The following is a 15,717-nucleotide window of genomic DNA, read 5'->3' as shown; positions in this document are numbered from 1 at the left end:
TAACTACTTGTATTCCAGTCTTAGAATTGAGAAAACTGAGGCTTAAAGTGGTTAATAGTGATAAGAGCTGGTATTTGAATTTACGAAGGATCTCTTCAAAATACTGCTCTAATCCTTTACTGCCTCAGAACATACTGGCTTCCGAATATTCATACTTTGGTACAAGACCAAGAAATAGGCCCACAATTAAAACAGCTTGATGGAGCTACAATGGACGAAAGCATAGATGCTATTCCACATACACAGGAGGTTAAGTCTCATAAGGCCTGTTCGTAGGGTTTGCAGTATCTTTGAAAAATACTTAAAATGTCTCAAAGATTTAATGTAAAGTACCAAAAGTGTTTTAAAAAGCATATAGGAAGGATTCCATTTTAACCAAATGTCACCAATTCTGAAGTTCTTCTAAAGGGAGGAAAGGAATGCATAATTAAATAAAATCTTTGGAATTTTAAACAGAAACCAAACATATAAAGAAATGTTAGATTCTTGAGAGGATAAATTACCCTGATTGATGTTAGACAATGCATACATGTAGTATATAATGGAACATCACATAGTACCCCATAATAACCACAATTTTACAACTGCTAAATTTTTAAAAATAATTTGAAAAATTATGAAAAATTAAAAATAAAACTACAGGGGCCAGCGCTGTGGCGCAGCAGTTAACACCCTGGCCTGAAGCGCCAGCATCCCATATGGGCACCGGTTCTAGTCCCAGCTGTTCCTCTTCTGATCCAGCTCTCTGCTGTGGCCTGGGATAGCAGTAGAAGATGGCCCAAGTGCTTGGGCCCCTGCACCTGCATGGGAGACCGGGAAGAAGCCCCTGGCTTCAGATCGGCTCAGCTCTGGCCGTTGCAGCCATCTGGAAAGTGATCTATCGAATGGAAGACCACTCTCTCTCTCTGCCTCTCCTCTCTCTGTGTAACTCTGACTTTCAAATAAATAAATAAATCTTTTTAAAAAAAATAAAACTACCATATGATCCAGAAATCCCACTGTTTTGCATATATCCAAAGGATATAAAGCCAGTACGTTAAAAAGATATCGACATCCCCATATTCTTTGCAGCCAAGATAAGGAATCAACACGAAGTGCCCATTAGTGTATGAATGGGTAAACAAAATGGTGTTTATACACAATGGAAGACTCTTCAGCCCTCAAACAAGGAGGAGAGGCTGTCATGTGGGACGACATGGATGACTCTGGAGGACATTAGGAAATGAGCCAGGCATAGAAGGACAAATAACAGCATGATCTCACTTATATGTGGAGTGTATAAAAGTCATAAAAATAGCAGGAAAATATTGACTATAAAAGATGAGGAGGTAAGAAGATTGAAGAGATGTTGGTCAAAGGACACAAAATTTCAGCTAGGAGGAACAAGTTCAAGAGATCTATCGTGGGGCCAGCACTGTAGCATAGTGGGTGAGGCCGCGGCCTGCAGTGCCAGCACCCCTTATGGGCACCAGTTTGAATACCGACTGCTCCACTTCTGATGTGGCTCTCTACTTGGGCCTGAGAAAGCAGTAGAAGATGGCCCAAGTCCTTGTGCCTCTGCACCCATGTAGGAGACCCAGAGGAAGCTCCAGATCGGCTCAGCTCCAGCCATTGCGGCCATCTGGGGAGTGAACCAGCAGATGGAAGACCTCTCTCTGCCTCTCTGTGAGTCTGCCTTTCAAATAAATAAATAAATCTTTAAAAAAAAAAAAAAAAAAAGAGAGAGAGATCTATTGTACATGATGCTGACTACAGTTAATAACAATCTGTATATTTGAAAAGTGCAACTGTTCTCACCATTAAAATTTTTTTAAAGATTTTCTTTATTTATTTGAGAGGTAGAGTTACAGACAGAGAGGGAGAGACAGAGAGAAAAGTCTTCCATCCACTGGTTCACTCCCCAACTGGCCGCAATAGCCAGAGCTGAACCAATCCGAAGCCAGGAACCAGGAGCTTCTTCCATGTCTTCCATGTGGGTGCAGAGGCCCAAGGACTTGGACCGTCTTCTACTGCTTTCCCAGCCCATAGCAGAGAGCTGAATTGGAAGAGGAGCAGCCAGAACTAGAACCGGCGCCCATATGGGATGCAGGCACTGCAGGCTGGAGCTATAACCTGCTGTACCACAGTGCTGGCCCCTCCATTAAAGCATGGGGCTAGTGTTGTGACACAGCAGGTTAAGCCACTGCCTGCCATACCAATATTCCATATGGGCCCCGGTTTGCATCCTGGCTGCTCCACTTCCAATCCAACTCCCTGCTAATGGCCTAGGAAAAGCGGCAGAAAATTGCACAAGTGTTTGGGCCCCTGCCACCCACATGGGAGGCCCAAATGAAGCTTCTGGCTCTTGGCTTCAGCAGGGCCCAGCCCTGGCCATTGGGGCCATCTGGGGAGTAAAGAAGCAGATGGAAGATCTCTCTCTCTCTCTCTCGCTCTCTCTCTCTCTATCTTCCACTCTGACTTTCAAATAAACAAAACAAATATTTTTTTTTTTAAATGATAAACATGTGGGGCTGGCATTGTGGCATAGCAGGTTAAGCTTCCACCTGTGATGCCGGCATCCCATGCGGGCGCCAGCTCAAGAACAAGCTGCTCCACTTCCAATCCAGCCCCCTGCTAATGCTCCTGGGAAAACAGCATTAGATGGCCCAAGTCCAGAAGAAGCTCCCTGCTCCTGATTTCGGCCTGACCAGCCCATTGCGGTCATATGGGGAGTGACCAGCAAATGAAAGCTGGCTTGCTCTCTCTTTCTCTCTCTCCTCTTCCTCCTCTCCTATAGCTCTTTCAAATAAATAAAAAATACATATTTAAAAAAATAAAAATGTGAGGTAATTACACATTAAATACCTTTACCTAGCCATCACATTCATATATTCACAGTGTATACATATTCATTCATATACTCACAGTATATACACATCAAAATATCATGATGTACACCAAAACCAGTTTTGTCAATTAAAAATTTAACTTTCTAGGGGCCAGCATTGTGACACAGGGGGTTAAGCCACTGCCTTGTAGGCATCCCACATGTGAACCAGTTGGGGTCATGGATGCTTCACTTCCAATTCAGCTCCTTCCTAGTGCTCCTGGGAAAGCAGCAGAAGTCTGCCCAAGTGCTTGGGCCCCTGCCCACCCAACCCAGGTGGGAGACCTGGAGTTCCAGGCTCCTGGCTCCAACCAGGGATTGCAGCCATTTGGGGAGTGAATTAGCAGATGGAAGCTCTCTCTCTCTCTCTCTCTAGCTCTGTCCTTTCAAATAAATAAGTCTATTAAAAGTTATCTTTTTAGAATGTAAAAACAAATACAACTCTACAAAAATTGAAACAAATGTGACTTGACAAGCAAACTGGTGGATTATCTGTACAGAAGTTCCAAGTAACATAAAAACAGGTAGTTTGCGCATTTCGAATGATAAAGATGAAAAGAACTGCAAAATAAATTCAAACTTTCTGCCAAAAGCAAAAAACCACCAAACACGTATTTTAGGATCATAATACATGGAGATAATACACGTCACTTAATTTGATCCTGAAAGCCTGCTTATTTAAAATAGTGAGTGCTTAGTTAGAGTCAAATGAACCTTTCACATAAAATACTGTTTGGGGAAGTCGCTCGATGTGTCCGGACATTAATCACGACGCAGGTCTCAAATCCACCTCCGTGGCTTCAGCCTTGAGAGGTTGTGGGGCAGGAACCGGCGCTCGCGCCCAGGGCGGCCAGGACGCGGGTCAGGACTCCACAGCGCGCGCCACCCCCACTCACTTCATGTGGATTTCTTCCAGCAACTCCAGCTTAAGGCGGTCGGTGCTCACACCGTCGAAGTTTTCACCTCTCCCCTCCCCCATAGCGGCCGCTCAGAGACCTTCGGCGCAGGTTACAGCACACCCCGAAGTGGGTAAGGAGACGGCCTTGCGAGGCACCGACCCAATGCGAAAGGCCTCGCAGTGGCGGGCTCTCGGCAGCCCTGGCGCGTCACGCCGCGACGTCACAGGGCGTCGCCCCGGGCTGCCACGGGTGCCTGGGGAACTCCCCTGGAGAAGCGCTCGAGATCTCCGGGCCGGAAAACTTCTGCCTCACTGCTTTCCGCTCGCTGGTGGAGGGAAATAGCGTGGCGCGTAAGGGGCTGGAGAACGTCTGCTTCCTGTTTCTTGGCTTCTTTTGGCATTAGTTTTCCTGAACACTGCTGAGTTTGCGCCGAGCCCCGGTTAGGGTTAGGGAAACGCAGGATTCAAGAGTGGCTGCGCCTGCCTTTGCTTCAATTGAAGGCGCAGTAGAGGCTCCGGAAGCGCGGGAGGAGGCGCAGGCCTCAAAAAGGCAACAAGTTGAGCCCAGATCCCACAGAGAAGCGGAGGTTGTAGTCCCAGCAGCTGGGCTTTCAATCCAACTCCCTGCTAATGTGCCTGGGAAAGCAGGAGCATTAGCACCTAGGCCCCTGCACCTACGTGGGACACTCAGGAGAGTTCCTGCCCAAAAGAACTGCCCAAAGTTTCTGCCTTTGAAATAAGTAAATCTTAAAAAACAAACTAATAGGCCGACGCCTCGGCTCACTTGGCTGATCCTCCGCCTGCAGCACCGGTACCCCAGGTTCTAGTCCCTGTTGGGGCGCCGGATTCTGTCCCGGTGGTTGCTCCTCTTCCAGTCCAGCTTTCTGCTGTGGCCCAGGAAGGCAGTGGAGGATGGCCCAAGTGCTTGGGCCCTGCACCTGCATGGGAGACCAGGAGGGGGCACCTGGATCCTGGCTTCAGATCGGCGCCGCTGCGTAGGCCTTAGCAGCCATTTGGGGGAAGACCTTTTTCTCTATCTCTCTCACTAACTCTGCCTGACCAAAAAAAAAAAAAAAAAAAAAAAAGCCAAGAAAGAAAAAAAAAAAACTAACAAAAAAATACTGAACTCTGGACTTCTGAGGTTCCACTCCGGATTATTCTGTCTTGGAATTTAGGAAAATTGGTGAACCACTTCAAAGCTGCGCTCCACAACTTGAAATCTCATTATATTTTTACTCACAAATTTTGTATTCTACTCCTTATATATCTGTTTTTATGTCCTCCATCATCTCCATCTTCGAATAGAGAGATGCAATCAGTGCTATAATTTGTTGGTTTATTATTATTATTTGAGAAAGAAAGAATGCTTCTGCTGGTTAATCTGCTGGTTAATTCCCCAACAGTCAGGGGTGGGACAAGACAAAGCCAGGAGCCTAAACTCAATCCAGGTCTACCATGTGTGTGAGAGGGACCCAACCACTGGAACCATCAACACTGTCTCCCAAGGTGTGCCGTAGCAGGAAGATGAAATCAGAAGCAGAGCCAGAAATGAAACCCAGGCACTCAACTATGTGGTGTCTTAACAGCTGCATCAAACACCTGCTCCAGCTGTTATGGTTTTGTCTCCTCTGATATATACCTAAACCATAGCCTTTGAAGTGTCAAAAGCCATTAGGATGCTTTTGTTCCCCAATTCTTCTGTAGCACCCCCCCTCCTCCTTTGGTTCAAAGAGAAACAAAAATCACTTTCCCTGCCACACCTCTAATGCCACTTTCAAATCACTACTCTTTCATCCACATGGAAAAAGCCTGTACCTTGAAAGTGGATATTTAGCCTATCGGTCAAGATTCCTGTTATATGACATTGTAATCTCATGTCTGATTACCTGGCTTCAGTAGTTGGCCCTGGCTCCTAACACTTTTCCTGCCAGTGCAGACCCTAGGAGACAGTGGTGATGGCTCATATATTTGGGCCCCTGAGACTTAAATGAGACCTGGATTGAGTTCCAGGCTCCTGGCTAGTCATGGCCATTGCAGGCACTTGGAGAATGAGCTAGCAGATTGGACCTGTCACTCTTCATGTCCCTCTGTGTGTCTTTACGTCTTTCTTTTTTTTTCTTTTTTTTTCTTTTTTTTTTTTTTGACAGGCAGAGTGGACAGTGAGAGAGAGACAGAGAGAAAGGTCTTCCTTTGCCGTTGGTTCACCCTCCAATGGCCGCCGCGACTAGCGCGCTGCGGCCGGCGCACCGCGCTGATCCAATGGCAGGAGCCAGGTACTTCTCCTGGTCTCCCATGGGGTGCAGGGCCCAAGCACTTGGGCCATCCTCCACTGCACTCCCTGGCCATAGCAGAGAGCTGGCCTGGAAGAGGGGCAACCGGGACAGAATCCGGTGCTGCAACCGGGACTAGAACCCGGTGTGCTGGCGCCGCAAGGTGGAGGATTAGCCTAGTGAGCCGCGGCGCCGGCATGTCTTTGCTTCTAACATAGTAACTCCCCCCAAACACTAGCACCACATACACACCTGATCCACATGTGTTCTCAGTATAACATCATCTGTATCAACTCTTCCTGCTTGCTTCATCCTGGGAAATCATTTGTTATCTACTGACTATGACAACAAAAATGTCTTTTCACTCTAAATCTTAGCTGACCCCACTCTACCACCTCATCCTTCAATTCTCAACTCTCATCACTTTGAGCACAGCCACACAATCCTGTCATCACTCAAAGCAGCTTTACCTCAGACACCTCAAACTCACCGACCACTCTATAGTAAAGCCACCTGTTCTTTCAGCTCCCAACATGCTTAATTCCTACACAACAGTGTCTTATTAACTATGGGGATCAGAGAGTGTCTTTTTTCTCTCTCTCTCTTTTCTTTAAGATTTATTTATTTAAAAGCCAGAGTTACAGAGAGAGCTCTTCCAACTACTGCTTTCACTCCTTAAATGGCCACAATGGCTAGGGTTGTGCCAGGCCAAATCTAGGAGCCTGGGACTCCATCTGGCTCTCCCACATGGGTAGAAGATAACCACATACTTGAGCCATCTGCTGCTGCTTTCCCAGGCACATTAGCAGGGAGTTAGATTCAAAGCAGAGCAATGAGGGACCCAACAACTGCTTGGTATCATACACAGCAGCTTAATTCACTATGGCACAATGCTGCTACCCCAGAGAGCTTTTGTTTGTTTGTTTGTTTGTTTGTTTGTTTGAAATGTAGTCATTGCATTTCTTAGAAAGGCAATCAGACTTACAGATTGACAGAGAGATCTTCCATCTGCTGGTTCACTCCCCAACTAGCCATCAAGGCCAGAGATGGGCAGATCCAAAGCCAGGAGCCAGGAGCTTCCTCCAGCATGTGGGTGCAGGAGCCTAAGCACTTGAGTCATCTTCCACTGCTTTCCCAGGTGCGTTAGCAGGGAGCTAGATCAGAAGTAGCCAGGATTCCAACCGATGCCCATATGGGATGCTGGCACCACAGGCGGTGGCTTTTCCTGCTACACCACAGCGCCATCTCTGACCCAGGGAGCTTTTTAGTGTGTAAATTATGGGACTATGTCTGATCCTACTTGAATCAGTAGCATAATACACTCTAGCACTTGGCTGGCTTGCAAAATTGTCATCTAAATTTAAACAGAATAGATTAAGGGGGTGGAGCAGAGAACTTTTTCCCCTAAGAGTAACTGTCTCCTCCAAGGAGCAGCCTCCAGAGTGATCAAGTTATTCCTTTATATGTGACAAATTTTTGCATGGAATGTATTTTTAAGACATTATTTCAGGCTTCTTTTTTCATTGATCTTTCTGTTTAAAGTGCTTTTTATTTTTCTTTTGAATCTTTCAAATATATTATGAATGTAAAAGCAGTTCATTTAAAAAAACCTCTTCAGAAATCAATGAAACGGGCTCTTTTAAGTTTTCCTGTTGCTGAGGTAAAAACCAAATAGCAAAATCTATTAGGAAATTTGTTTAAAAACACCTAGTTAGGTTAAACACACACACACAGAGAGAGAGAGAGAGAGAGAGAACTACTTTATGTATGAGAGGAATATCATTTATCCAACTTACCTGAATAGAATATAAAATTATTTCTAGGTTACAAGCCCTAAATTTTATTTTTCTTAGTGTTAAGTAGAATACCACTCACAGTTATCAATTCCAGGGAAAGACTCTAAACACTTCTGCCTATTATATTTGGTGCCAGTTACCACGGAAAAACAACACGAGCAAGCATTAAATGGAACAATGCAGTTACACAGACAAGAAACAAAGCCAGATTAGCTCCAGTGGTGTTCGTAGGTGCCTCGTGACTAGGAGGTTCTCCAGGCAGCTGCCACAGAGCATTTTGGCTCTATACACTTCTCTTGTGCTGCAGGAATACCCTCTCCCGCACATGGAGTCTGAAATACTTAAAGCTGGGGATGTACCTGAGGGCCATGGACACATGCCTAAGGCTACCAAAGGCTCAGACACTCATTGAGCCTGAAACACAAGCACAGGCTGTGTGGGCCCTTTACTCTAGATAAGGAAGTGTTCTAGGCTCAAGGCCCATATTTATGTGGCTAATCAGTGGTGAAAAGACTGCCTTTAGTTTACTCTAAAATACCTATGAAGATATAAAACAAGAAAAAACTCATACCATCAAGAAAATCTAGGATGATGATACATTACTAATCTCTTGGGAAATGTTCTACTACCTATCAAACTAATGGAATTGTAATTTAAAAAATACCAACAATATTAAGCAGCTGGAATCAGAGGAAATCTATAAAGACCTTTCGTCCTTCCCTATCTACATCCGTTTATGAAAAAGACTGACCTCACAGTTACTGTAGTTCATAGTTCTCTCATTTTTGAGGCTGCTATGTGACCTCTTCTTTCCCATCATTATTACTTGGACAAATACTTAACCTCTCTGTGTCCCAGTTTCCTATTCTATAAAGATGGATTCTACTATTCTATCACTCGTAGGAATGTTGTGAGGATAAAATGAGTTAACACAGATTCAGTAGCCCTAATCTGAAAAATCCAAAATCTGAAACATTCCCAAACTTGAAGATGTTTCAGTGCTGACCTGTTGCTACACATGGAAAATTTCACACCTGACCTCATGTGACAGGTTCTAATAAAAATGCAGGCGCACTGAAACTATTATGTAAAATTACGATCCCGCTTTATATAAGGTATAAATGAAACAAATGAATTTCATGTTTAGACTTGGGTCCCATCCCTAAGAGACCTCATTATATATATGCAAATATTTTTTTTAAATACTAAATCAGAAATACTTCTGGTTCCAAGATAGATTTTTGGAACCAAAAAGTGGGCCTAAAACTTTTGTTCTTGATCCATCAGTCTGAATCTGAGTATGGACAGTGAGAAGGAGTGTTGTACGTTCTCCTAAGCTACTTCCTGTTGAAGAGGGGCAGCATGTCTGTTCTTTGGATCAGACTGATTCGAAAAGTCTTCAAGATGGCTTCGGATACAGCAGTCATTCATTCCTGTGAGAACTTTTGAAATATGTCAATTATACAAGGTAGGAATAAAATCACTATGATACAAGGAGAAAAGGAGATAGTAGAGGCATTTCCCAGGGTGGAGAAACAGCCAAAATGAGGCAGGGCTATTTTGGGAATAGATTTTATTAGCAAGTTTTATGTGTTCATAAAACCAAGCCCAACTTATTGGTGTAAATATAGCACTCTTCACCTTAAAGGAGGCAAAATCCTTCTTTTTCAGTGGTGAGGCGGTCTAAGCTTGGTAGTTTGGAAGGACCACTGTTGCCAAGGGACTTATTTGTTGGAGATGAGACAGTTGTTGTGCATTGGATATGTGTAAAAGATGGAGTTTTCTGTATCCTGGTAGATGTCTTGGAAACTCAAAGGAAATGTAACCTTAGGGATTTTTTTTCAGGAAGGCCTTGGTGTAATTAATACAAAGGTTGAATTTCTCTTGGATAGGCAGGATCTTGGATCCTACAACCACCCCGACCTCAGCCATTTCCCAGAGTGGTAGGAAGTGGGGAGAAGTGTGTATGGATCCAACATGAAGAGATATTGGGATTATATGCAAATAGTAGACAAGAGGAAGCCCTGATGAGTAGAATGTAAGGGTTTTGGGGAGGAAGCATTGATGGGAGATTTTTAGGGGTTTGGGACCACAAAATGGGGACAGGTTAAAAGCAGCAGACAGTAGATATCGTTGTTCCACTTCTGATCCAGCTCCCTGCTAATGGCCTGGGAAAAGCATTAGAGGATGGTTCAATAGTTTGGGTCTTTGCTAACCATGTGGAAGAACTGGAAGAAGCTTCTGGCTTCTGGGGTTGGCCTGGCCCAGCCTTGACCATTGTGGCAATCTGAGGAGTATATCTCTCTGTCTCTCCCTCTCTCTGTTACTCTGCCTTTCAAATACTTGAAATAAATCTTTAAAAAAAATAAAGAAGAGAATTTGATATAAATTAGATAGAGAGTGGAGGTTTCTTAGAAAGGTAATTTGGAAAGAAGAGGGGAGTGTTAGTTTGTTATCTAGAAGCCATGAGTCTTCCTTGGAGTCTTGTTACTGTTGAAAATGAGAGATCTCTTTAATCTGAATAGACAGGATCAGGGTTGAAGGGAAACAAAGGGACTGCTTCACCATGGGCAGTCATTTTATTTATTAGGTCAGCTTAATTGTTAGTCTGTAATAAATAGTTTGTCTTTCTGTTGTCCTTTACAGTAGCTGATAACAGCTTTTATAAGAAGTTGAGTAGCATCTAGAAGGGCTATTATCTATTTGCCATTTATCATAGGAGCCCCTCAGGTGGTCAGAAAGCCTCTTTCTTGCCATATGTGGGCATTGGAGTGGATGATGTTATAGGTATACTGAGATTCTGTGTAGATGTTAATGGTCTTTCTCTTTGCCAAAGTCAGGGCTCTAGTCAAGGCCAATAGTTTGGCCTGTTGGGAGGTTGTGCACTGAGGTAGGAGTTAAGGCTTGATGACCTTCAAGGGGTGAGGAGGGAGAGAGGGTATCATGATATCTGATTATCACATGTCCAGCAAAAAAAGGAGTGGTGGTAGAGGCACCACCATCAATAAACCAGTCAGAGGCTAGGGGAATGTAAGTGTCCATGATATGATTAAATGTGGTTAGGGAGAAGTTGAGATAATCAGGGCAGGAATGGGGTTCATAGGAATCACATAATATAGAAGGAATAAGAGTAGCCAGGTTAAGAGAGGTATAGTGATGGACAGTGACAGTAAACTGGAGAAGAGTGGGATGGAGAATTTGGGTGTAAGATGGCGACATGGATTGAAGAGCCTGGTGGCTAAGAGGGTCTTATAGTCTGTGGGAGCACCGGATTTGTAGTGGTTGATGGAAGGTGAGTTCTTGAGCCTCAGGAATGAGGAGGGCAGCAGTGGCCAGGACTGTTAGGCACAGGAGCCAGCTCTGATAAACCCCAATTGCTTGGAGAAGTAGGCCACAGGGGTGATAGAGTCTCCTGCCATCTGGGCCAGTAGACCAAGTACTTGTCCCTTAGAACTATGAATAAAGAGAAGGAATGGTTTATGTGGGTTAGGAAGGCTGAGGGTGAGTGTTATAGAAGAGCATTTTTTAGAGTTTGAAATGTTTTTTTTTTTTAGGAAGGAGGTCTCTTGTAATGGTTCATTTAGATCACCTTTGGTAACCTCATAGAAAGGTTTAGCAATAAGGAAGAAATTTGGAATGCAGATGTGAAAATATCCCACAAGTCCTAAGGAAGAGAGGAGGTCCCACTCTGTGGGAAAGGAGGGGAATGTATTGCCTATTTTGGGGCCAGAAGAATTATTCAAGTGTCTGATGTCATAAGAAGCCCCAGAAAGGTAACAGAAGTAGATATTAGCTTAGCCTTTTTCTGAAATACCCTGCAGCCCTTATTAGCTATCAAATTTTACATACATGTGGTATGCTGAGGACAGGTTTCTTGGGAGGGGCTACAGAGTAGAAGTTCATCAATATATTACAGAAGGGTGCTGGATAAAAGACTGATAGAAGCTAAGTCTGCTTGGAGGGACTGTCCAAAGTAATGGGAACCATATCAGAAACCTTCGGGTAAAACAATCTGGGTAAGTTGTCGGAAGAGGTGGGAATCAGGGTCAGACCAGGTGAAGCCAAAGAGGGTTGTGAGGATGGGTTGAGAGGAATCATGAATAAACCATCCTTTAGGTCCAAAATGGAGAAAAAAGTTTTGGGGGGTATTTGGGAGAGGTGGATATAGGGGTTAGGAATGATTGGTTAGGTGTGATGAACAGAAGAGTTAACGCATCTGAAATCTTGTACTAGTTGGAAGGAGCCACCCAATTTTTTTTATGGGAAGTTGTGAGGTGAGTGAGTAGGGACAAAGCTACAGCCCTGAAGGAGGCAATATATAACTGGCTTTAGGCCTCTATGGCCTTCTTACTTAAAGGGTATTGAGGAACAGTAGCTTTTGTGGAATCCCTTAGGGAGGTGTGAATAGGAGTATGGTAGGTGGTGATCACGGGGTGGGACATCCCAAATTACAGGGTTGATCAAAGAAAAAATGAAAGGGAGGGAAGGGGCCTGAGATGAAGTGGTGGGTATGGGAAAGACCTTGATATGGAGGACAAATACAGGTTTTGTCCCCTGTAGGAACAGAGACAAATGCTCCTAACTGGTGAGAGTATTCTGCCCCAAAAAGGGGTGGGGAAATTGGGGAGTGCAAGAAAGGAGTGTAGGAGGGTAATATCTCCAGATGAGCAATGTAAAGGAGTTTTGTATGGTGTTTCAATGAGGCCCTCTAAGCCAAAAGCTGAAACAGATGGAAGAAGGAGTGGGCCACAATATGCATTTAAAACATATACACTTGCCACTGTCCTTATCAACCTCGTATCTGTGAACTCATTTGCTGTAGGGCTACTGAACCCAGGCCTCATTCTGTTAAGTTTAACAGAGATGAGATATCCTGTGTCTGAGCCAGCAGAATGGGTGACTGTCCCAGATGGGGAGGGTGTCCATCATCCAGTGTCCCCACTGTCTGCAGTTGGGACATGATTTAGTAGGAGGCCTTGGGTTAGGACAGGTCTTAGCCCAGTACCATTGCCACATTGAAATCAGGCTCCTAGAGGTCTGAGACTTGCCTTGTGGTTAGGGGTTTGGATTAGAGAGGCAAGCATCTGATACTTTAATTTTGTATTTTTCTCCTGAATCTTTGGTTCTTCATCCCTATTGTTAAAGATATGAAAAGCCGCACAGATGAGGTTCTTTTGAAGGGTTTGTGGACCATCCTCCAACTTTCAGAGTTTGCACCAGACCAGATATCCAGATCCAAATTGGATATAAATTGGAGATGTAAAAACAACTGTCAGCCGGCGCCGCGGCTCACTAGGCTAATCCTCCGCCTTGCGGCGCCAGCACACCGGGTTCTAGTCCCGGTTGGGGCGCCGGATTCTGTCCCGGTTGCCCCTCTTCCAGGCCAGCTCTCTGCTGTGGCCAGGGAGTGCAGCGCCCCATGGGAGACCAGGAGAAGCACCTGGCTTCTGCCATCGGATCAGCGCGGTGCGCTGGCCGTGGCGGCCATTGGAGGGTGAACCCATGGCAAAGGAAGACCTTTCTCTCTGTCTCTCTCTCTCACTGTCCACTCTGCCTGTCAAAACAAACAAACAAACAAACAAAAAAAACAACTGTCCTTCTCTGGAATTGAGACCCATGTTGATAGGTTTTACCTCTGCCTCTGTAAGGTTCAATATAAAGAGAGTGGGGTTTTCTTTGGGCCCCTGAGTGATTTCATGAAGCTTGTCATAGCTGACCTTCTTATGGCCATTTTTATCCACAGCTACCAACAGGCAGGAAATCATGTGGTCTCTGGCCCATATCCCTAGGTTTCTGGGTTGGTATGTCCAATCCAGGATAAGAATGGCCCCAGGGATGACCTGAGCGGCCCCTGGGTTATTATCTGGGGCTTGGTGTTGTAAATCATCTATGTGCTGTTAGGCAGCATGCCAAACGTGCTCTAATTTATCTGGAGTTAAAGTGGAGGAAAGAATGAGATAGAGGCCCTGCCAAGTAAAACTGTAGGTAAAGGATATCTGGAGGGGTTCTGTGAGAATAAGCCTAAGCCTTCCTCAATTTGACTAAAGTCTGCTAAGGAGAAAAGGACATGGACCCTGAGTGGACCTTCCACTTTGACCACTTCCTTCAGGGGGAGAACTGGCTGGGATTGTAGTCCTCAAGAGCTGGTGAAAGAAAGGGGAGGGGGCGCCGTGCTGCAGTAGGTTAATCCTGCGCCTGCAGTGCCGCCATCCCATATGGGCACCGGGTTCTAGTCCTGGTTGCTCCTCTTCCAATCCGGCTCTCTCCTGTGGCCTTGGACCGCAGTAGAAGATGGCCCAGGTGCTTGGGCCCCTGAACCCGTGTGGGAGACTGGGAAGAAGCTCCTGGTTCCTGGCTTCGGGTCGGCGCAGCTCTGGCCGTTGCGGCCATTTGGAGAGTAAACCAATTGAAGGAAGACCTTTCTCTCTGTCTCTCCCTCTGTCTATAACTTAACCTCTCAAATAAATAAATAAATTCTTAAAAAAAAAAAAAAGAGGGAAGGGGATCAAGTGGAGTCAGGTGATGTGCTAAGTGTGGGACAGAGAGGGCCCTGGGGGTGATACAGTGGAGGGTCTTCAGCCAGGTCAGGATTGCAGAGGGTGTGAGGAGGAGCAGTGGGGCAGAGGCTTCGATAGAAGGTTTCAGGCCTTTATCCTCCATGAGAACTTGAAATGAGAAACAAGAGCTACAGAGAGAGGATCAACCTCAGAGGAAGAAAAAGACCTGAACATAAAGCACCACTGGCCATTTGCCCTTTCTCTATTTAAAGTTGTCAAGGTCGTGAAGAATTTGGAAATCGAAAGCATTGAATTCTGGCCACAGGGAATCATTCTCCGATTTATACTGAAATCAAGATGTAGTACAGAAGAAAATTGATTCAGTTTTATCTTCCCTTTCAGGTCCAAGGCTGACAGGTATTTTAGGAGTCAGGCAGGGGCAAGTCAGTAGGAATGTGAGATTTCAGAACCCATGGAACAGGCAATGATAAGGCCCAAGTCGGGGACTCCGGCTTGCTCCAAGGTGTCCCCTGGGGAGGAATTAGCTGCAACTGGAATCTTTTGACGGGAGAAATATTTGGGACAGGTGTCCCTAGTCTAGGACATGGGATGAGCTCCCCCAGATCAGACCCCCAAAGGGTGAAAAAGGAGAGGGAACAGCTGACTCCGGTCTGCCCCAGGCACCTTGGGGAGACAGAGGCCCATGTCTACCTAGTCCACAGGTTGGCATGTGGTGGAGAGATCTAGTAAGTGGTTTCCGGGTGGAGTTCATGAGAGCAGAAAGAGGAAAAGGTAAGGGTGGATTTAATCAGGTTGATCAGGGAGGAAGGGGCAGAATTAGAAAAAAGGAAGGAAGGAAAGAAGGGTGGGAGATCTTGGGCAGGAGTTCAGCTGTGCTGGGGAAAGTGTGGCTGGGGTCTCCCTTGGAGATGAAGGGCACCACGAGAGCTAGATGATCATGGTCAACTCGTGGTCCCTACCCCCAGTCTGCTGCAGAGAGGAAGGAAAAATCAAGAGGAGAGAGTCCTGGTCATCACCCAGAAGGTATCAGAGCTTTGTCATAGGGCAGGCCAGGATAAGCTGTCCACCAGGTGGAGAGAGAAGTTTCCCCCAACTGCCTACAAGTTGTGTGAGACTCAGGCACCAGGAGGGGTGAGAGGGCTGGTTTCTGAAACCCTCCCAGGTTTTAGCACTAACTGTTAGGAGTGCAGGAACAAGGCAGAGAGCAGATGGACCACAACCTCAACAGCCAAACCTGAGAGAGGGTGGAAGCGAAGTTCTACAGAGTAGGTCAGGGCTGCTTTCAGTTCTAGTGGGTGGGTGGGTATTGGGTCGGGCTAAGCAGGTTTGTGCAGGCTCTTCGAGCAGGCACAGGCTTTCAGACCTTGGG

The 15,717-nt window shown here is 45.5% G+C and overlaps 1 protein-coding gene across 1 annotated transcript in view; it reads right to left on the bottom strand.

Annotated features, from left to right (window-relative positions):
• Positions 1-3,916, bottom strand: part of CCDC169 (coiled-coil domain containing 169) — a 61,567-nt gene extending 57,651 nt beyond the window's left edge. Inside the window, exon 1 of the mRNA XM_070049015.2 lies at positions 3,763-3,916. Within this exon, the coding sequence (XP_069905116.1) occupies positions 3,763-3,845 (83 nt within the window). The 5' untranslated portion in view covers positions 3,846-3,916. The remainder of the gene's footprint in view (positions 1-3,762) is intronic.
• Between the last annotated feature and the right edge of the window lie 11,801 nt (positions 3,917-15,717).

The sequence above is a fragment of the Oryctolagus cuniculus genome, chromosome 9 (genome assembly GCF_051225735.1).
Source record: "Oryctolagus cuniculus isolate XC-2025 breed Fujian yellow rabbit chromosome 9, ASM5122573v1, whole genome shotgun sequence".
Lineage (NCBI taxonomy): Eukaryota > Metazoa > Chordata > Mammalia > Lagomorpha > Leporidae > Oryctolagus > Oryctolagus cuniculus.
The sequence above is the reverse complement of the archived record's forward strand: the minus strand, read 5'-3'. Positions and strand labels throughout refer to the sequence as shown.